Below are 22,259 nucleotides of genomic sequence, written 5' to 3'. Positions count from 1 at the left end.
TTTTTCATTTAAATTGTATTTTTAATTTTTTGGTTTTGATATGTTTATAATGCTTTCCGACTTACGATATACATCGATAGCCCGACGATCTACTCAACAGTAGCAAAACTGTAAACTTTAACCTCATTGTAACCTATAAGTAACTTTTACCTCATTGTTATAATACGTAGTGTTTGCAATCGTAATCGCACTTGATAATACAGTGTCTCACAAAAGTGATGGGACACTTGTGCTTTACAAAAGGAAACTGTAATAAAATAAATTAAAAAAACATGTAAAAATTTTTTGTGGGTGTGTTTCACACTTAAATTTAGTAACAATTATTACATAACATACATTTTCTCAAAATATTAATTTAATAAAAATACAATTGTTTAGAACGGAGCAAAAAATGGTTCACATAAGTGATGGGACACCATTAGATACTACTACGTACTATGCAACAAAAATCGTCTGAAGTAAGCAATAAAAATATTTTTGGGGTTTTTTATTTTTACTCAAAAGCAATTAGCAATAATTTATAAAATCGTCTGCAGTATTTCTCTCCAGTTTGTTTTGGAATTTTTGTGTTTTTTATCTCTGTGCAGCCATGAATGCTAAATGAAAAGAAACTTTGCCTGAAATTCGAAAATTAGTTATTAATTTGCATATTGAATGTGGAAATTCTATTACAGAATCTGCTGAAACAGTTAACCTGAGTCATTCAACAGTTTTCAATATCATTAAACGATATAAAAAGAATCGTATGATTCAGGATAAAAGAAGACCTGGCCGACCATCAAAGCTATCCAATGGAATAAAGCGAATTATCGTTCAAAATATTAAAAAAAATATCCAAGAATGAGTGCTCCTAAAGTTGCTGCTGATTTACAAGCATTATATGGAATAATTGTTAATCCTGAGACTATTGGAAGAGTAATTCGATCTGCTGGATATCACGATAGAGCAGCCAGGAAAAAATTCTTCGTGAGTGAAAAGAATAGAAACCTCAGATTGGCTTTCGCAAAATCCAACATAAATAAGAATTCTGATTACTGGAATGAAGTTATATTTGCTGATGAGAGTAAATTTAATATATTTGGTTCTGACGGTAGAATCTTGGTGTGGAGAAAACCCAGGGAAGAATTTCGCAAACAGAACTTGGTGCCAACATTAAAACATGGTGGAGGAGGAGTTATGGTATGGGGGTGTATGTCATCCGCTGGAGTTGGTAATCTTGTTTTTATTGACAGTATAATGGATCAGTACAAGTATATTGACATTTTAAATCAAAATTTGAAATCTTCAGCACAAAAATTGAACCTTCATAACGATTTTAAATTCTACCAGGACAATGACCCCAAGCACACTGCTTTGAAAGTTAGACTCTGGCTGCTGTATAACTGTCCTGAAGTAATAAAAACACCACCACAATCTCCAGACTTAAATCCCATAAAGAATATTTGGCAAGAATTGGAATCAAGAATTCGCAAACACACCATTTCTTCAAAACAACAATTAAAATCGATGCTTCAAGAAGAATGGGTAAAATCACTCCAGAAATAAAAAAACATTAGTTGAATCCATCCCAAGAAGATGAAATCATGTTTTAAAAGTAAAAGGAAATCCAACAAAATATTAAAACCTTTTAAAAAATAAAATTTTTGGATAAATATTTGATGGAAAAGTAAGTGTCCCATCACTTATGCGAGCCATTTTTTGCTCCATTCTAAACAATTGTCTTTCTATTAAATTGATATTTTAATATTTTGAGAAAAATGTATGTTATGTAATAATTGTTACTAAATTTAAGTATGAAACACACCCACAAAAAATTTGTACATGTTTTTTTAATTTATTTAAATATAGTTATGAGCATCTCATAACTATGAATAATTTTGATGACAAAATGAATTTCGACTGTGCGATAAATGAAACACGAATTTTTATTAAAGCAGTTAGTAAAGAACATTTTATAATTCAAAATTTAAAAAAGTTTCAAAACTTATTAATTTATCCGTTGTTATATGTTTGTGTCTATAAGATGATATCTGTATCAAATCTTTCAGAAAGTAGATACGTTAGTTTAGATTAATTAAACATGGGAAAACACACGAAGGCTGCCTTTCTAAGGGAAAGGATGCCTTCCAGGAGAACTTTTAAGGGAAACTATCTCGTATTCATGTTTCACATGGGGCAAACAACGAAAACCAATCATGCAGCCAACCCAATCGCCTGGCCTCGAACTTAAGTTGAACTACCAGTATTCAGCGGTCTTGACCACTCAGTCACAGGCAGTGTTCAGAAAGTAATTAATTTTTACGTGAGAATTGTATTTTGGAGGAAATAAAACGATATATTAGGATACTAAGGATGTATAGAGTAATTGAGATGTGTACTATTTTTTAGTTCCCTGAATTTAACCCTCAGTATGATTCTTTATTAATATTTATCAACTCAGTATGAATCTTCATTCCGAGCTTCATTACTCCGAAAGAAAGCAACAATAAAAAGCTTGAGGTCTGAAAATTTCGGATAACAATCTGATACCTCAAAGGCGATTTGAGCATTCTGAAAATGTAGATCATAAAAAACTGAAGAAATATTTCTCCATTCGACAAAAATCTTTATTTTTTAAAATTTTAATGGGTTCCTGAATATGCAGTTTTGCTTTTAAAGAAAAAGTGCAGCAACAATATAAATCGACGAACAATTATTTCCCTTCTATTCTAAGGTAAAAGCAATATATAATATCTCTAAGTGGTAAACCTAAATTTTTGTTATTGAATACATTGAAACTCAACAAGTTTCAATGTATTCAATAATTATTCAATAATAATTCAATATTATTTTCTCAACCTCCAGCGTTTGCTCCTGCATTTCTTTATTGAACCAAAAACTGTGAAGCAGTTAAAAAAATTAAAGATCTTATATCCCTGATATGAAGGCAGATCAAGCCTGGGAACGCTATTTGCAACGTCACATGGAAGAAAAATTTATTTAAAAAAATTCTTACCTTGTGCATTATTAAATTTTTGTTAGTGTTGTTCATTAATGATTCAATGCTGCACAAACGCAGTTACCAATTTCTTTTTCTTCAGAAATGAATTTTACAGAAGTGTAAATCCAATAACACTCATTTGGAAACTCGAAAATGCTTTCTAAATGACACTTCTAATAATTAAACTGTATTTAATTTGCTCTTCAATATCAGGATAATTATAATACTTAAAATGAAAAATATATTGTTTGAAGGATATGTTTGAATATTTTAAATCACTAAATTCTCTATACTGTGACAAGTCAATATAGGTAACTCTGATTACTTCGCTTATTTTTCAGTATATAACCTATGTGCAAGTTTAAATAGTAATTTCCGGAAGAAAGGCCACATCAGCGTAAATGCCGCAGTCGAGAAAAATGGCGGGGAAAAAATTAAATTACACAGAAACGCCGCATCAGCGTAAATGCTGCAATAGATTAAATTGCGCGTGACATCGTCGTGGGCCGTATAGATGCAAAAACTCAACATAAGTCCTGATATATGACATACCATCTCCTTTCAGAATAGTCTTTCGTTTAAAAATGATCATCGGCTTTAGCTTGTCACCGTTTGCAGCACAAGCTAACACACATGTAAATGACGTTCTTTCATGCCCCGTCATAAACATAGATACAGTTTTTGCACCAGTTTCATCAACAGTTCTGTTTGCAGGAGAGTTGAAAGCTAACGGCGTTTCATCCATATTTATTATCTGCGACCGAAGAAGGTTTTTTTTTTTTTTTTTTTGTCAATAATAGCTATCACATATTTTAGAAAAGATGACTTTTTATCCTGCCAGTCCATTGGTAATTGTTGCCCGACTGTTGTTCTAGTACGCACAGAAATATATATATATTTTTTTTTCATAAATCTGCTACACCTCCTTTGATGTCATTTATGTTCATTAGTTTTGCTACAAATTTTGCTTGTAAGCGAATTTTTACAGTCGAAATTGCCATTCCCTTTCCTTGTTGCTCCTTTATCCAGTTTGTAAGGTCATCCTCTAGATTTGGCCACCTTACAGTACCACTTCTTTTGGCTCGTTTCTGTTGTGGTATATTTTTAAGAAGTTCTTTTTCAGTTCTCCAACGCCGATTACATCTGTCGTCCACTTCAAACTCTCGAGCTGCTGCTCGATTTCCAATTTGTTCAGCACGTGAAATTACATTAAGCTTAAAACTGGCAGTATAGCTTTTGTGCCGTTTAGGGACATTTTCAAAAATTTTCCGCTCCCTTCTTACTTAAAAACTATCCAACAAGTACTTGTACCCAAACTGATGGGATCTGTATCTGGCAGAATGCCAAGAAAAATCCATTCATGCTGAAGGGGAAATACGTCAGAGTTCGTTATTGCGAGCAAATGGAGTCGTGTCCGCCTTTGAAAAAAATTGCAGAAAAGGCAGGGGTGGGGAGAGGATGGGTCCTGGAAGATTCATCGAATAACAGAGGAGAGAGACTATTCGAACTGATGAGAATGTTGATTTGAAAGGGGGAAGAATGTTATTGTTCTGAGATCTCGTTTAGGGTGAATAAGGCATGTAGGTCCGTTCAAGGGAAAGAATGTAAACAAAATAACGTTCGCAAAAAGCAACTGAGTGGTCTTTCGTGTGGGAACAGCACCAGTCTATGCACAATGACAAGGCCATCCAAACTATGTACAATGACCATCATAGGAAATATTTTATTTTTAGTGCGCCTAAACGCTGCATGGGTAGAAACGCCGCACACACTGAAAATTTAAGTTTTAAACACATAAACGCCGCGGCGTTTCTTCGGAAATTACGGTAGTTATTTTAACCAAAAAATTAACAAAATTGTCTAGTTGTAGCATAAAACATTTCATCTGAAAATAGAACAATAAATTATGTTTCGTGGGAAAACTGGATACATCTATCTGCAGTGTGAAAGCGATTAGAATACTTCTTCATTCTATCGCCTAGAGCTTTGGAACTGGACCGAAAAGAAATGCTGACTGTTTCTCTGCCTGCCAACAAAAAAGCACTAATCACCTCCTCGTTAAGACTCGATCTGAAAAATTTTACCCCCTTTCCCTAACAGCTGAGCGAAGAGCCCCCAGTGAAGGAACACAACTATTTTTCGAGCCCACGTGAAAAGGGTAAAGTAGATGTATTTCCAAGAATACCAGCAAAAAATTATGTAAATGTTTACAGTTGGCTGCCCCTTGTATTTTTTTGCGATTCTTTTTTGATGCCAAGATTGATGCCAGGAAGGCATCATTTCAAGATGGCCGCTACACAGAATCAAAATAAGAAGTGAAAGAATTGCATAAGCTCAGTGTCCATGTACACATTAATATATTTTCACTTGAAAGACATCAGAGAATTGCACAAACTCGGCATTGTGCGCTGCTTTGACTTTGTTCATGCACACATCAATCTGTTTTCACTTGGGAAAAAAAAAAAAAAAAAAAAAAATTTGAAGAAGCTAAAACCAATTTAAAATTCTCATGGTAACCAGAACTGTGGTTTCATCACCAAAATTGAACAAAATTTGTCGCCAATCGAAGGGGCACCCAATTGTACAATAGAGCCAAAAATTATAATTTTTATTCGAAATTTTCTAAAATCTACTTGAATTTACATATTGGCATGTTTTGAAAAATGGCATATTTGTTATAAGTGATAATAATGTCAAATGTGGGTACAAACTGAAAAAGTGCATCAAGATAAATTTTTAAATATCTCACCAAAAATTACAAAATTTAATATCTAGGCATAATTTGAGAGTTGTAGAATCGAAATGTGGAAAAAAATTGGTATGATATTTCAGAAAAAGTAAGATTTTGTGTCAAAATACCTGTGTTAGAAAAATGCTATATATAAATCTAATATATATTTTAAGTCAATCTTCGAGACATGGAAAACGCAATTTCAATAATCGTTTCAGTAGAACAGGAAGTATAGAATTAGCCCTCTTTTTTTTTTCGTGCAAGGTATATGTTGTTAGATTTATTTATTGGACATTGGTGTACATTTTATAAAGCATTGTTTCAATAGCAGTAGTGCTCACCAGCGGCCGAGCGGTAAAGTTGCTGAACACTGGTAGTTTGGTCCGAGGTTTGAATCCCGCGAACGGGCTGGCTGCATGGGCGTTTTCGTGGTTTTCCCCATGTGTAAGGTGTGTACGAGCCAGTTTCCCTTAGAAAGTCCTCCACGAAAGCATCCCTTCCCTGAGGCAGACAGCCCTCGAGGCTTTGCCATAATCACACACACACAATAACAGTGGGCTTTAGAAAATGTTATTTTCTTGTATTCTTATGCTCTGTGATTTCTTACATGATTGTAAGGTAGATTATTTTGATTAAGATTTCAGAAATATTATCTTTTTGCTGAAATGCCCTTTACTAAAAATGTTTCAAGGTTAGAACTTGCATATAATGATAATATTTAACTGCAGAAAATTACTGTAAAATATGTTTGTTATGCTTAAAGCATTATTCTGATTATTGAAGCATTATTTTGTGTACATATTTTTAGATCCAAGCCGGATGTAGAACATGAAGGTATGTGTTTTTCTATTATATCTTTTTTATGTTTTCATCTTTAAATATAATTCCAGAAATATTTTTTAAGTTCTATATCTCATTTGACTCTTTACATTTACTTTCATATTACCATGATTGAGTTTCTTTACCCATGTTGTATATTAAAGTAAATTATTCTTCTAGCTCGAGTACCCAAAAAAATTTTACGGTGTCGAGCAGTATCCAGAGAAATCAATTTCTCATCTGTTGAGCCAATGGAAAAGTTTCGCCTTGAGCAACGAGTGTTATTTAAAGGAAGATGTTTAGAAGGTATGATTAAAATTTTTCTGTTTATTGTAAGACACGCAGCTTTGATTTTTTATAGTTCTGATCCGTTTTACATGTTTCGTAATTGTAATTCTTTTGTTTGCGTATTAAAAAATATCCCTTTATTCATACACATTTGTATACATTTCTGAAGGTTAGTAGCTTAACTGTGAGTAGAACCTATATCTTCTTTTGGGTATTGTTAATTATTAATTTGGAGAAAATAAAATTTTAAGACTTAATTCTTAAAGGGTAAAGAAAAAGGGGAAGACACAATTTTAATTCTGTTATTTTTGTTTTATGCTGATTGTGGCCAAAGTTTCTGAACATACAGTAGCTTCCTATATATTGCAAATAATACTACTCAGTATTCTGCTTTCTTGCTATTTTTGCAGCAATCCTAGAAATTGTTCTTGATTTTTTAGAAAAATGCGTTTCTTTTTTAGGAGGGGTTTGAACTGGTGAAGATGGTCTCTTTCTCTTATTTTTGTGTCACTTCCAAATCAGTTAAGTTAAAAAAAAAAGATGATGCAACACATATATTGCATCATCATTTTTTTTTTTTTATTAATATTAACTCAGAAGGGCTACTAGTCTCGAAATGCAATTTTGTGTGGTCAGTTGTAAATGTGTTGTTTCACTTTTCATTGAGTCTCTTGCCATTTCGAAAAATGTAAATTCTGTTATATTTAATCTGTTTGTTATTAATTAGCAAACTAAACTGTTTAAAAGCAATGGAGGCATGTAAAAATTTTATTTTTTTCTTTCTAATCTAATTAATTTAAATAAAATTATATTTGTGATCTATCTAACATTGAACATTAAATAACTTTAAATTATTTGTAATATCGCATTATATCTTAATAACATTAAATATGTTTTACATATTTTTCACTTTTTTAATATACAGAAGATATACATAATGTTCTCATGTTACTGTAAATGTATATTTATCTAATATCGTGTAAAATGTTTCGGTATTCAACCTGGGCCATCTTTATCGAGAATCCCTACTGATAAACCATATTAAATTTTTAAAAAGACTCTTTTGTGCAATCAATAAAATCTAAACCCTTTCAGATTTTTTTTTTTAATTTAAATGCGAGTTTTTATTTATTTATTTTTGTTAATTTTTTTCCTGTAGAAAGTTTTCAGCACAAGATTTGTGTTATTTAGCTTGTGTTAATTTTTGCTACATTTTATATTATGCAATTGTAGAAGTGATCTTTCACATGTCCACTAACTTTTCCGAATTTTTCAGGCCCACCAGCGGCCAAGCAGTAAAGTTGCTGGACACCGATAGTTTGGTCTGGGGTTTGAATCCCACAAATGGGCTGGCTGCATAGGCATTTTTACGGTTTACCCCTTGTGTAATGTGTATACGAGCCAGTTCCCTTAGAAAGTCCTCCACAAAGGCATCTCTCCCCTTAGGCAGATAGCCCTTAAGGCTTTGCCATAATTACATAAACCAAATACATAATTTTTTATTTTTTTATTTTTCATAATTTTTATGAAAACTGTTCTAGTTTTATACTTTTACACTTTAATTAACACTTTGTTATTTTTATAAAGGCATCAAAAACAGTGAAATTTGACAGATAGCTTCATATTCCATATGTGTACTTATGGCAAATGGTGAATCTAGGACTGAAGTGGCCATAAGTACAATTCAATTTTGAACTCTCGTAAATATTTTCAGTACCACCTTAGTGTGAGCATGCATATATTTTTACTCTAGCACACATCCTAAGTTGTTGATGAAAAGTATTAATAATGTGGATACGTATACGGTTTATTTGAAAATATAGTTTATTAATAAAAATGTATAATAATGTAGTAGTCTGTATGTTTATTAAACATTAAGAACATATTACTGTATAGTATTAACAGTAATAAACTTTGTTTCTAAAGCAGTGCTTAGTGATATATTGATTTAAATTGATTAACAATTATTGTCAGTTATTTTATAGAAAATGATGATGTTTGGTTCCAATTTTCAATATAAAATAACATGAATGAAAGGGGAACTTTTCATGCTTGAGCTTTTGCTAATTTATCAATTAGAGATTCATGATCTAATAACCAAATGTGTTTTTCAATAGGCATTGTTGACAATCAGCTTAAATGCAGTAGAGATAAGCAATTTCTTAATTAATTTACAACTCTTTTAAAAACTGAAAATGATCATACAGTGCTTGTGTTGCTAATAGGAATTGTCTAAAGCTGTTTCTGCATTCAGAAATGTAGATTGCAAACCTGCAATTAATAATTTGTACATGTCAACAGAATTAGCATTTTCTTTTATGAATGAAAAAAAAATGAATAATTTAATCTTTGAAATGTTTAAAGTTAATATTTTGATATTGTGTCCATATGCTTTTCATGCATTCATTAAACTGGATGTCAGATATTTTAAAATTGAAAAAATAATTCAAAATCCTCTAGTAATCATTGTAAATTGTATGTGTTTGAGAGAATTCAGAGATTAGTACATCACAAATAGCATTACGTTTGTCACAATTTTTTTTTTTTTTTTTTTCCATATGGAGTTTTCTTCTTTTAATTCTGGTCTCTCAGTAGTTTCAGTTCTCCATTTGCATTCTTGCTTGCAGCCAAAAAATTATTAAAATCTTATAGATCATATTTTTGTTTAAAACAATGAATTCTCATATTGACATAAGTTTTGGGTATATTATTATATATATCCTAAAACTTATGTCAATATGAGAATTCATTGATTGATTGTTTTGCGATATCAATATCCAAAGTTTTTCTCATTTGGTTTTTTTATTATTAGGTGTACTAATTCGAATTTGGATTTCTTTAATATACTGATAATTAGATTTTAATGCTGAAACTGCATCCAGTCTTGATGCCTATGATTTGTTTTGCGGAGATTGAGTACGTGTTGTACTATTTACAAGTCACTGAGTGAATATGGAGAAATAAACATATAAATTTTCAGCAAAATCAAAACAATGTAATGTGGCTGTTCTACTGCACATTTTCCTATTAAATTCACAATATGGCTTGCCTATAATATATAGGTTGCTTTGCTATTCAAATGATGTTTCATTCTTGCTTGCAATCCTCTGTATTTGCCAGTCAAAATATGTAGGTTGCAATTCACATGATGTTTTTTCTTGCTTGCAGTCCCCGGTATTTGCTAGCCATATTTGTCACATTATGTCAGGTTTGCTCTCTACAGATTTTTATATCTATCAATAAAACTTCAAAATTCCAGAATTCTGTGCTTAATTTTTCTTCTCAGCAGCTGAAAATAAATCTCAGTTTGGTTACAAATTGAATAAGAATGTGTTCCAAGGAATTTTCTTTTACGTTTTCTTAACTAATTTGCTGCCAATATTAAGTCTGTCATCTCGCAAAGACCGATATTACATAATATACCCAAAACTTATGTAAATATGAGAATTCATTATTTTAAACAAAAATATGATTTATAAGATTTTAATATTTTTTGACACTATCTCATATTTGGATGTAGGTTATGGATAATTGATTTCATTGAAAATTGTAAAGAAATGAATTTGAATGAAAATTTCAATGAGAGATGTTATTGAAGGGCCTGAATGAACTTCTTTTTAGTAGACCATGTGTACTACTTATAAGTATCAGTGTTCACTTGAATATATCCTGGAAAAAAACATATTTGAAGTAAAAAAAATAATTAAAAAAAAATCTTATTACATACATAATTATGACCTGAAGGAGGCATCTTGAATAATTTACTAATAATTAGAATTCAGAACTTATGAGTAATATTTTGACATACAGAAAGCATGGATCTGTGTAGAATTTGTTTGTTCTAATCATCTATACATGAAAAACAAACACTGTGTTTGCTTTCTATGTTAATTCTGGCTGCATAACATGTATCTTAATTTCTTCTCTCCTTCTTCAAATAATAAGAAATTTTTGAGCACCTTTTAACTTCTATTGGGTCATACAGAGAGTTCTGTCATGTTTTCAGATTGCATCGCACTTTTGTTTAATTATTTCACTGTTGCTCAAGTGAGGCAGCTATTTAAATACAGTCTTTTTTGGCTCACATTGCATTGTTCTTGTGGCATATTTTTTTTTTTTTTTTTTTTTTTTATAGTGGAGTGCCAAGAATGTAAAACCCAATAGTTCATTTTAGTTGTATTATGCTCTTTTATATTAAAACAGAAAAAAACTGCCAGTCATATTGCTCACAAAATTTGTGCTAAATATGAGCAAAATGATGTTTCTGATAACACAGTTGAAAAGTGGTTTGGGTTTCGATAAAATGCTTATGAGCAGAAATTTCAGCTTGAAAGATGATGCCCACTCTGGTTAACTATCCTCTGTAAACAAGGACCTATTAAAAGAAGCTGTCATTGAAAATTCATGTTATATAGTTCAGGAACTATCAGACAAACTAAATATTCCAAACAGTACAGCACATCATCAGTTGAAAAATATTGTGCATGAAGATGAATATAGGAGATAAATATTTTTGTACAATGTACTACAATGTATTGATACCCCATACTTTAACAGAGCAGAATATACTTGCTTGAGTTTTGGCATGGGATTCTTTGCTCGAAGAGAGAAAGAATCTCCTTTTTTGAAATGGTTCATTATTGGATATAAGAAGTGGATATTATACAATAATGTTACATAAAAAAATCATGAGGTAAGCCAAATGGACCTTCTTTAGTAACACTGAGAGGGGAAGCTGCATCCCCAAAAAGTAGTACTTTGTACTTGGCTGGACTACAAAAGAATTATATACTTTGAATTGTTGCCACAAAATTAGACAAGAAATCGTGAAAAATACTGTTCCCAAATGGCAGTTTTAAAAGCAGAATTTGAAGCAAAGTGCCCAAAAGTAACCAATCATTGTGTCTTCCAGTATGTTAGTGATCTGCACCACAGAGTGATAAATGTTAAAGGCTTATTGAGTATGGGGGAATGTTTTGTGTCATCCCTATATTCACCAAATCTTGCCCTTTTAGATTGTCATCTCAGCTGATCTTTAGAATATGGTAACTGGTAGTTTGGCGACATTTTGGAGGCGATAAAGGTGACTTTGGTAATAATGTGAGCAGTACTCAGTTCCGATTACACATTATTTTGTGTGAGGGAAATGAGAGATCATGGGATATGTCATGTGATATTAATGGACGAATTACGGTTCTTTAATCGAAAAAGGGGGGAATTTGGAAAAATATCTGTGGCTGTATATTATTTTGTATTAAACTTCATTGTGTGTTGTGTGAAGTAGGGTTGAATAATTTTGGGATTGTATGGCGCTGTCTAAAGTGAAAAATCGTATGAATGTTTGGAAGATGAAGGTTTTAAACATCTTGCTGTGAACCACAAATATTATTTTAAAGATCCGGAAACAGGTGCACATACCAATACAATAGAGGGCACGTGGAGTGGTATAAAATGCGGCATTCCGAGGCATTGTGATAAAGAGAACTTTGCTTTTTATTTAGCGGAGGAAGTTTGGAGGAAAAATTCGCAGAAAAAATCATTCAATAATTTTATTGAATACATAATAAAAGTGTATCCACCATGTAAGCAAGATTCTGAAGAAGATTAGGTAAGTTAGTATTTTTAATTATTTGAGGATATTATTTTTATGCATTGTTCTAAATGTAAGGTGGAAGTAAAGTAATTTGGTATTATTGGGAAAATTGTTATTAGCAATGATTTAGTTTAAAGTAATTAGGATTGTAAGCTAATTTTTATTAATTTTATGTATGTGCTTATTTATATTTTAAGTAGTGTTTTTGAATTTAATTATATTTTAATTAAATGATAGTTATTTTGTGAATTTTATGTTTGTAGGAATTTGGTATACGTTTTAGTTGAAGTAAACGTGCATGGAAATAATTTAAATATTTGACACTAAGTATTTGTAATGCTTGCGGTATGAATTCGTTGGTGACGTTTATAATATAATAGATGATTTAGAGGTAAACGTTTTTGGATATTTTATTTATTTTATATGTGGAAATGTTCATATTTGGAAAGGGTATATACTTTTTCGTTATTAGGTAATTTCATGTATGTTCTTTTTAACGGGTTTAAAGATTCAGAAAATTGTCATGTATTTTCGTGAAATTTTTCTAATTTATGAGAAAAAAGCAGTGTACATGGATATAGTGAAGAATGTGCGCAATGCCATTTTTGTGTAATTCTGGGATGTTTTTTGAAGTAAAAATAAGTCGACGTGTACATGGTTTATGTGTATGTGTTATTTTGAAAAACGCGTAAGGAGTATGGTATTGTTCACTTTTTTCCAATTTTGCAGTGAATATTTGTCATGATTAAACAGTTTTGTTAGATAAAATTTCTAGCATAAGTGTAATTCGGCTAGTAGATTGTTGGAAGAATTGTTCAGTAGATAAAAAGAAAAGAAACATGTCTTTACTTCGTGAAGACAAAATGGCGGCGGGAAAAAAAAATTGAGAGTTGCTGTAGAAGAGTTAGTCGCCAAATTTTCGCCAAAAAATCGCCAAGTTACCATAATCTAAAGATCAACCGTCATCTCTTCAGATCCCTGAATGGTCTGGAGTTCCATGTATGAGCTAATCATTAGGGAGCATGTGAACCCATTCTGTTGCATATATGATTTAACAGTTTATTTCAATAATAAGAATAATAATTCAAATCGTGCTATCATGTTTGGCAAAATTACTTTTAGGTATGTTTAAAAAGTTAGGTGATTTCATTACTTGAAAAGCACTAAGCTCTGTTAACAAGCCATCATTTTGTGTCAAATGTAAATATTGGCATCAAATCTGACTGTAGATCAATAGCAATATAGAAATATGCAATTATTCCGTTTCCATATTGATATTTTCTTTGGGTGGCGGGGGAAATCAGCATTTAAACAATGAAGCAGCTGAAAATGTGAGAAGAAAAATTATCAGATCAATTTTCAATCTTCGGACTTATTTATATTGATATCATTATTTAATTACTCATTAGATGAAGAAAACAAATTGCCTAATTTGTACCTTTAATGTGATTTGGCCTTTTTAATGCATTTCTAAAGTGATAGCATTACTGGGAGGGTAACCATCTTTATATATATGTATATTATATATTATGTTCAAAGATCAAATTGAAGTTTAGAAAATAGGATTTGTGTAGTATCACATATATTATCTTTTTTATTATTATTATTTATTTAGGGTGCAATATATTTTAATGACCTAGCTTTATGTGAAAATAAGCGGTAGTAAAATGTTTTATACTATAGGTTAATATATATGAATTAAAAATATGATAGATAGTAACTTTTTTTTTTTTTAATTTAAAATTTACCTTGTTTTCAGAATGGTTTTTTGACTTTGGTTTTGTGATACCTAACTCAACGAATACTTGGCAGTCACTGATTGAAGCTGCTCCAGAATCGCAGATGATGCCGGCTAATGTATTAAAGTAAGTTGCAGTATGAATTTTCATTTATTTATAGTTTGCTCATTTTTATTGAAATTATAAATTGTTCATGTTAGTGGAAGAATAATGTTACCTAACTATTCCACCCTTATAGTATCCTGAATTTTAGAAAAGCCTAAGAAAAGTTTCTGTTTTTATTTTAATGAGAGATATTGGAATGGCTTTTAAATTATTAAAACACTGAATATTATTTTCCTTCTTTTGCTACATTTATGTCATTAGCAATTCAAATAAACTTTGTGAAACTCAATTTAAATAGTAGCATGTCAAAAATCTTTCTCCTTCCCTCCATGGTGTCATTTTACTACGCTTATTAATTTTTATTTCATCATGGACTACTATTTTTATGTTTTATCATCATATATATTGCAGATTTTTAGTATAATTGTTGGAATGTTATTCCAAATATAAAAGGTTATTACAATTTTTTTCGTATGTACTCGCTTACTTAGTTTTCTGTGCTGTTTGAGTATAAAACATAAAAGTAAAGTAATCCTCATTTATTTTAAAATACAAGACTTCAGAATTCACAGAATTTTAATTTTATATGTTAATAAAAATCTGATGTGGCAGCACATGACCTCCTCCCAATTCCACATTTTAAATGGCAATAAGCTTTATGTAAAGTATTGCTTCCAGCTGATCATTTGTAATAGAAAACTGGTTGTTCCAATAAATTGAATATTAGTAATAGAAACTTTGGGTATTTTATTAGCTATAATTTGCCATGTATCAAAGCCAGTTTTTCTAAATTCACATCAACGTAATATTTGCCCCATTATTTCTTTCCATTAAAAATTGTATTTTACTGGGAAATTGAATAGCATATAATTTAATTGATTTTAATTAAAGAAAATTAATTTGTAATATATCTGAAATAAATACTTTGAAACAAGAACCATAATTCAATTTTCTTCAATGTTATTTCTGTAGTATCAACAAATCTACATTTGTTTTTATCTTTTAATCGATTTCAAATTATCTGTTATGTAGCATAGCTGTAAATTAATGGTCATCAGGACAGTATGAAAAAATAAATAAATCATTTGTAAAATAATGCTTTTTTTTCGAGGGGGGGATGAGGTTTATTTTATTTTAAGCAGTTTCTTCTTACAGTCCTATATACAGGGTTGCCACGCTACCTGGAAAACTGGGAGAACCGGGAAAAGTCAGGGAATTCAAAAATTGACCAAAATATTCAGGGAAAAGTCAGGGAATTTAAGTATTTTTGTCAAAACCTGTTTTATGGTTTGAATAATTTCTTTGTTAACCTTTCACAACTTTAACAAGTGTAATTTGACAATTTAAAAGTGCGAACATAACAAAATATAGTAAACCTATGAAATCTGCAAGTATGGATCTTAATATTGCATTCTACTTCTCTCCCTCCTATGTCCAAAAATAAAATTCTGTGCATGCCATTAATCCGGACTAAATTTTTAATCATTAAATTATACTTTAGATTAGTATTAAAAATTAACTTGAGACCATTAGTTGAAATGACCAGGGGGAAAAACTTAATAAATATTGTGTAACGAGTTTTAATTGACAATACCACTAAATAAAATACCACTTCTGGTTTTAAAGTCACAAATATTCCAAAATCGTTGAACAGTTTAGGATTATTACAAGAAAGTTTAAAACGAAACATGTCATTTGATGGAGGTATCCCAAAATAAAGATACTGATTGAAGCTAAAGAGATTAAATTTGTTGAATTCAGCCATTTATAATCATGTGAAACGGCTTAATTTCAATTCAAAACGGGTTCTGAATGTTCTTAACCCCTTAAAAATTGTATGATTTTCAAGAAAGCAGGAAAAAAGCGCCTATTTTTCATTTTAAAAAGTTGTTTAAAAATAAGTATATGAATAATATATGGATTCATTCTTAATTTTTGGTTCTTCAGCATGAAATCTTTGAGTTCTTTTCAGCATGAAATCAATAAAATTTAATTAATGGATCATTTTTTGAGCTTGAGTAAAGGATTCTTTACTCCAGAATAATAACTAACATGTGTAATCAAGGTTACACCAAACTCAGTGTGTTTGAAGAAGACTTCCATTTTTGGCAAAAAATTGCATAGTTTGCCGTCTTTTCTTTAATAGTAAAAAATGTTTGATGGGATCTTCCATAAGTTCTGAAAGCTGATACTGATGTTCTGTGTTTGGGGGTGAACTTAGAGGTTCTGCTCGGGGCTGTGGAGTCAGAGTCTGGCAGATTTTGGAGTAAAAGGAGTCGGAGCTGGAGTCGCTAAAAAACAGGTAGACTCCGACTTCAGTTTTTGTTGGACAGTTTGAATTTGAAATGAAATTAAAATGACTTAAAATAAATTAATGACAAGCTGAGTTATTATTTTTATTTACGGACTGTATACATTAATAAATAGTTATTTTCTATTAATAGATAAATGTATGGATGGATGTGATATTTGCTATTAGCAATTAAACTGATTCATTTAGTTACAAATCTCACTGGTAAATTTAGGTAAGCAGCAATAGCAGCAAGAACTCCTAAAATTGATGCCATTCTTAGGAAGCGAACAGGAAAAGGAGCATTTATTGATCAAGCAACACGATAAGGAAGTACATATTTGATGATAAAGAGTTTTTAGAATTAAGAACGTTTTTAGAAGTAGATAATCCTAATAATATTTCAGTAACAGAAAGACTGTGGAATGATTTTTCAGAATTGGGAACTCATCTTTCTACACTGTATATAGCCACAAAAAAGCTGCACTCTGAAGAATTGACAGGAGGCGAGAATGAAAGAATTGGATGTTTGTTCTTTCTGAAATGGAGGGTTTATTGCAGAAAGAATCATTTCTTCAATAAAAAAATAAAAAAAAGAAAAGAAATTAGTTTGCTAGACGCTGAGATCTTGCTGGGTTCAATATATGTAGATCCGAAACATCGAATTTTCTTGGATGATGAACAAATTAAAAAGGCAAAGAAAGTCATGTATGAACTTTCATTAAGAATGAAATTATTCTTAGAGCAATTGGAGAATTCGAATCAGGACAGTCAAACTGCAGACATTGCAATTGAGTCTCTATCATTCTTTTCTAGTGATGAATTGGATTTTAAGAAATATTTTTGGATAATATTGAAAAGGCTAAGGCAAAGTGAATGAAAATAAAGCACTAGAGCCTTTAGATATAAAAATGAAAAAATACAAACAAAAGTTGTACACAGCCTTTGAAGAAATAGAGAAATATGGTTGTGCTTGCAAGACGCCTCTTTTAGAACTTATAAAAAATCTATCCTGAAAAGTTAAAAGAGGTAGCCCTAACAATAACAGCTCTTCCTCCTACTCAAGTTAGTGTGGAAAGACTCTTTTCAGCTCTGAAGTTTATGAAATCGGATCTATGGACCTCCAACAAAGAAGATCTTGCCGAAGCTATACTGTTTCTTAGAAATAACTGATGCCAGCTATTCTATTTCATAGTAAATGCTAATTAATATAAATAATTTGCTATGCCATCAATTGTTTTTTCTGTAGCATCTATTGTTTCTTTTATATTAAAAAATAATCTGTAACCCAAGCGTATATGTGTACATATATATATGAGGGAATCGAATACCAGGAGTCAGAGTTGGTCATTTTCCCTACTGACTCCACAGCCCTGGTTATCCCCCCCCCACACACACACACACCTTCAAAGATTTTATCAAACAGTTCTGCATTTGATTCAAAAGTGTACTCCCATCAGTCGCACAGACTGTGTAACCATCAATAATGAAAGACCAGAACTGAACAACAAAAAGTGTAATATTTCACCGTGATAGAGTAAAGCTTGGTACAAGTTTGGTAACTCAGCAACTTTAAGTTGTATGCTGAAAGTCACGTATAATTAATCAAAACATTTTTACATGTATGCCAATTAACATCACAATGTGTAATATTAACCCATTTAAATATTTCAATCAAGTCTGCATGTAAAATAATAACATTAAGTTGTATAATGTTTGTTTTCATTTATTGGTATATATTTTATAATTTTAATATGCCCTCTTGTAGTAAGTATTGTTTATAGTAGTCTTAAGTAATCACTTGAGATCCTTTGCTCTTCTCAATACAGGCAAATAAATTAGCCAGGTATTTTCCGGGTTAGAACGGATAATAATATGTTTTGCATCAGCCTCAGTCATTCCATAATGAAAAATGCAATTTTTAATATTCTAGATTTTCTAATGAGGTTGTTGAACATCACTTGGATCAGTTTTTTTGTATACAAAGATAAGAACTTTAATGAGCATGGAAGTATGCTACTACTAGAAAAAGGGCAAAAGGTATTGTCCAAAATTATCAGTGTATGCAATGGCTCACATTGTACTTGTGTTTCCAATTTTATTTGCAAATTTTGTTTACTGAACATTAAAAAGGAACTTCAGTTTTCTTCACTTAAAACCTGCTTGTTCTGGAAGAAATTATTCAAGTCATATTTATTAGAAAAAGGAAAAAAAAATTCAGGAAGTTCTGAAAATGAACTTACTTGTACATAAATAATCAGATACTTTGAAAGAACAGCGTATATTTAATAAAAACATAGAAGTATTCAACACGCCACTCAATATTTCTGGATACTGTTCAGCTAAATTGCAATTTTGCATGGATTCAACTAATTTTTTTCATGTAAAAATGTTCTGTTTTGTACTGTTTCAATGAAAGATTGCTTCTATTTAGTAAATGCTTTTGAAAAAATGTCATGTTTTCCTTTTCTTTCTCCAACTCACTTGATATACAAGTATGTTTGATGTGATTTAAGTCCATCGAATATGAGGTAGCTTTGACAACTTCAGGGTAGTTATCTAATAATCACAAATAAACATATAGGTGTAAATGTTTACGATCATTGTCCTGATAGAGCTTGAATTTATTTTGCGCTCCAGGTTTTCTTGCACATGCTTTCAGGTTTTCATTAAAAATATTTACATATTTATACTCATCTATATTACTTTTTGTGAAGACTATATTTCTCATCCCATGGCATAGAAACATCCCCAAACCATTATGCCTCCACCCTCGTTCTTAACAGTACACGATACTGTATTCAATTTTTTTATTCAGCTTTCGCAGCACAGAAATTCATCTGTTTAATCTAAATATGTTAAACTGGGACTCGTTTGCAAATATGACATTATTTTAATGTTATAAATCTTTGCTAATCATAAATTTTGTGAATGCTAGTTATGTTTTCCTTGTTTTCATGTTAACAAAGGATTTCTGTTTTGCTGATGGCCCAATTCTATCCATGTACTGTAATGATTCTTTTAACAGTTTAAGATTTAATTTTTATTCCAAACTGTTCTTTTAAATACATTGTACATTTCACAGCATCAATATTTAAGTTTTATTTGATGTTTCATAGGATAAATGTCCACCTTCTTTGTATTAGCTTGAAATTTTTCCTGACTTAATGCATATTCAGCAGTTTTTTGCAATTTTCATTGTTTTACAACATCAAAGGTAACTGAACACTTTACATCAAGGATTTTTTTGGATATTTCAAATACTTTTAAGATGATGAATGATTAAATTTCTAACTGAAATTTTCTTTAGTTTGTTGCATCCTGCCATTTTCACTTCGGATGATACATATATTTTGCTAAGCTAAACTGTTGGTATATTTTGCTAAACAAGTAATCATTTCCAGATCCAGATGATAATTCTTATTATGCATTTCATGTAAAACAAGTTCTTATTATGCATGTCCATTTAAACCAAAAAGTTAGACAAGGAACTTCACCTAAGAAAATATCCAAGTAAAGTTTCAAGTGTCTGAATTATTATGCAAGTTATCACCTAATGCATTTTGAATAAATTATTTTATTGTAAGGAATAATTGATGATATTTATTTTATCATTGAACGAGCAAGGCTTACAATAGAGAAAAAATAATATATTAGAAAAAAATTGGAGTCATATTTCAATACTTAGGTCTATTTAAATAAATTTTAAAAATTCAAGTGTAGGAAAGGAATTGTGAGCCATTGTCATTCAATAAAAGCCTTATGTGCTATAAGAAAGTTCTTTGCCATGAAAGAAAAAACAGTACTACTTGATTTTCACAGTCCCCATTATCAAAACACTACCAAGATTATCGCCCCGTTATCAAAACGCTGCTAAGATTATCCCCTACTTGCATATAATGTGTGGCTGCAGTATCTCCGTGATTGATTTTAATGTGGCATCAAGAGGCTTATCTTTACCAAAGGATTTCTGCCACATGAATTTGGAAAAATACGACTCCAGATGATGTCGAGCTGTAGCCCTTTGCTTTTCACGTCGCCATTTAACAGAGCTTCACAATCTTTCCATGTTTAGGTATGAGGACACATTGTTGGATCAAAAAGATAAAATGTTTGATTTGCAGTTAACTATCTCAAAGAGATGGATGGAAAATTCTGTACAGAACATTGGCTTTGATATTCATTACACATGAAAATTTCTACCAACTTTTAATGTATCTGATTTTTGGTTGGATGTGTATTGGAAGGAAATGAATTAAGGTACAAAGTCAGAGAGTCATATTTTAATAATAATAAAGGAAATACTAGTTATTCATGAAATTTTGAGGAACTTTGAAATTTTAGGGCTAAACCGTAACACTCAGAGGTTTAATCCTTTTTCAAGCGGGTGTTGCATAGAATAATGTTTTGTCTGTTGCATTTAAATAATGTTATGCACATTTTTTAAATACAATGCTGTCCCTTTCACGATGTGGTCTACAATCATTGATATTGGTGTGCTTCCATTTGGAACCTGAACAAGAAAGCACTCGCCACTTTCTTCTTAGCATATAACCCATGCAACAATTTTTCCTGAGCCACCTATTCGGCCATTGGATTGTTGAAATAAATCTAGCAAACAAACCTCTCTGATAAAGTTGTTCCAATTAATCACTGTATTTTGTCAGATACTGAGCTGTTTATGCCATCACTTAAGAGATGTTAGTTCTTCTGCCCAACAATGGATGAAATGTTCATCAAATGTATGAAAGCACCATTTTTTACATAATTAGGAGGGTATTTTGTGGGGGGCTAGGAAAATCAAGTAAAATTCATGAGTTCTTGGCAGTTAAATTTTCTTAATGTAACTTGCAGTTATGGTACTTACATGTGTTGTCGCAGCCACTATAGTTGAAGTCATAGACTCATCCAATCACATAGGCAGTTGACAGAGCGGTTAGTGCAAAAGTAGCGCAGTTATATTTTTGACTCTTAATTGTAAAAGTTATTCGTGCTGCTTTAGGTATCCACGGGTACACAAAAATGTCCTTCTTTAGGGCAGTGGATGATGTTATGGATAATGAAGATTTGAACTCGAAATATGCTCAATAAGATCAATGAAATCTCAACCAGCTAAATGGAAGAAAGAGGATTAAAAAAGGAAGAAAGAAGAAAGATAAAACTGGCACAGAAGAAAAGAGATCCCCTCAGGATTCACCCGAAAGCGAAAGTTAGATGACCTACTGAGATGTTTAGAGAAAAATAAAGCGGAAAATCTTGTGAACAAATTGAGAAAAATTCCTTATCTGGAAAAGATGGATACGCAGGACATGCACCAACCTAAGAAATTAAAGCAAAATGAAAATCGACAGGAAGAGGCCGAAAAACTAGATGGTGACTGAAAAGGACAATGAAAAATCAGACAACGAATGGAAAATCCCAAGGAAAACTGAAAAATCGCCAGAGAAAGAGGAAATCATGAATGTTATGGACGAAAATCATTTCAAGCAACTGGAAAATAAAGATGCAAATTAAGAAGGCAGAGCTATCCTGAAGGAAACATCTCCAACCATTGTATTCCAATAAAACTCAATGGACTGGCTGAAAGTGGGCAAAATTTTTCAAAATCACTGTACAGAAGAATATGAAGACTAATAATATCTATGTGTACGTCAGAAATGCAGACGATTACAGGAAAATGATGAATACGTTAAACGAAAGAGGTATACCGTTTC

General features: G+C 31.2%; 1 protein-coding gene across 2 annotated transcripts in view; it reads left to right on the top strand.

The window, feature by feature from the left end:
- PrBP (Prenyl-binding protein) overlaps positions 1–22,259 on the top strand; it is a 39,222-nt gene that overhangs the window by 8,108 nt on the left and 8,855 nt on the right. Inside the window, exons 3-5 of one of the 2 annotated variants that reach the window (XM_085819933.1) lie at positions 6,520–6,545; positions 6,711–6,836; positions 14,171–14,276. In XM_085819933.1, coding sequence (XP_085676059.1) covers positions 6,520–6,545; positions 6,711–6,836; positions 14,171–14,276 — 258 coding nt within the window. The remainder of the gene's footprint in view (positions 1–6,519; positions 6,546–6,710; positions 6,837–14,170; positions 14,277–22,259) is intronic. The other variant, XM_085819934.1, reaches the window with a different exon arrangement.

Source organism: Stegodyphus dumicola, chromosome 7, assembly GCF_044657685.1.
Source record: "Stegodyphus dumicola isolate Sdum_Otavi_A_Nest chromosome 7, ASM4465768v1".
Classification (NCBI taxonomy): Eukaryota; Metazoa; Arthropoda; class Arachnida; order Araneae; family Eresidae; genus Stegodyphus; species Stegodyphus dumicola.
The sequence above is the reverse complement of the archived record's forward strand: the minus strand, read 5'-3'. Positions and strand labels throughout refer to the sequence as shown.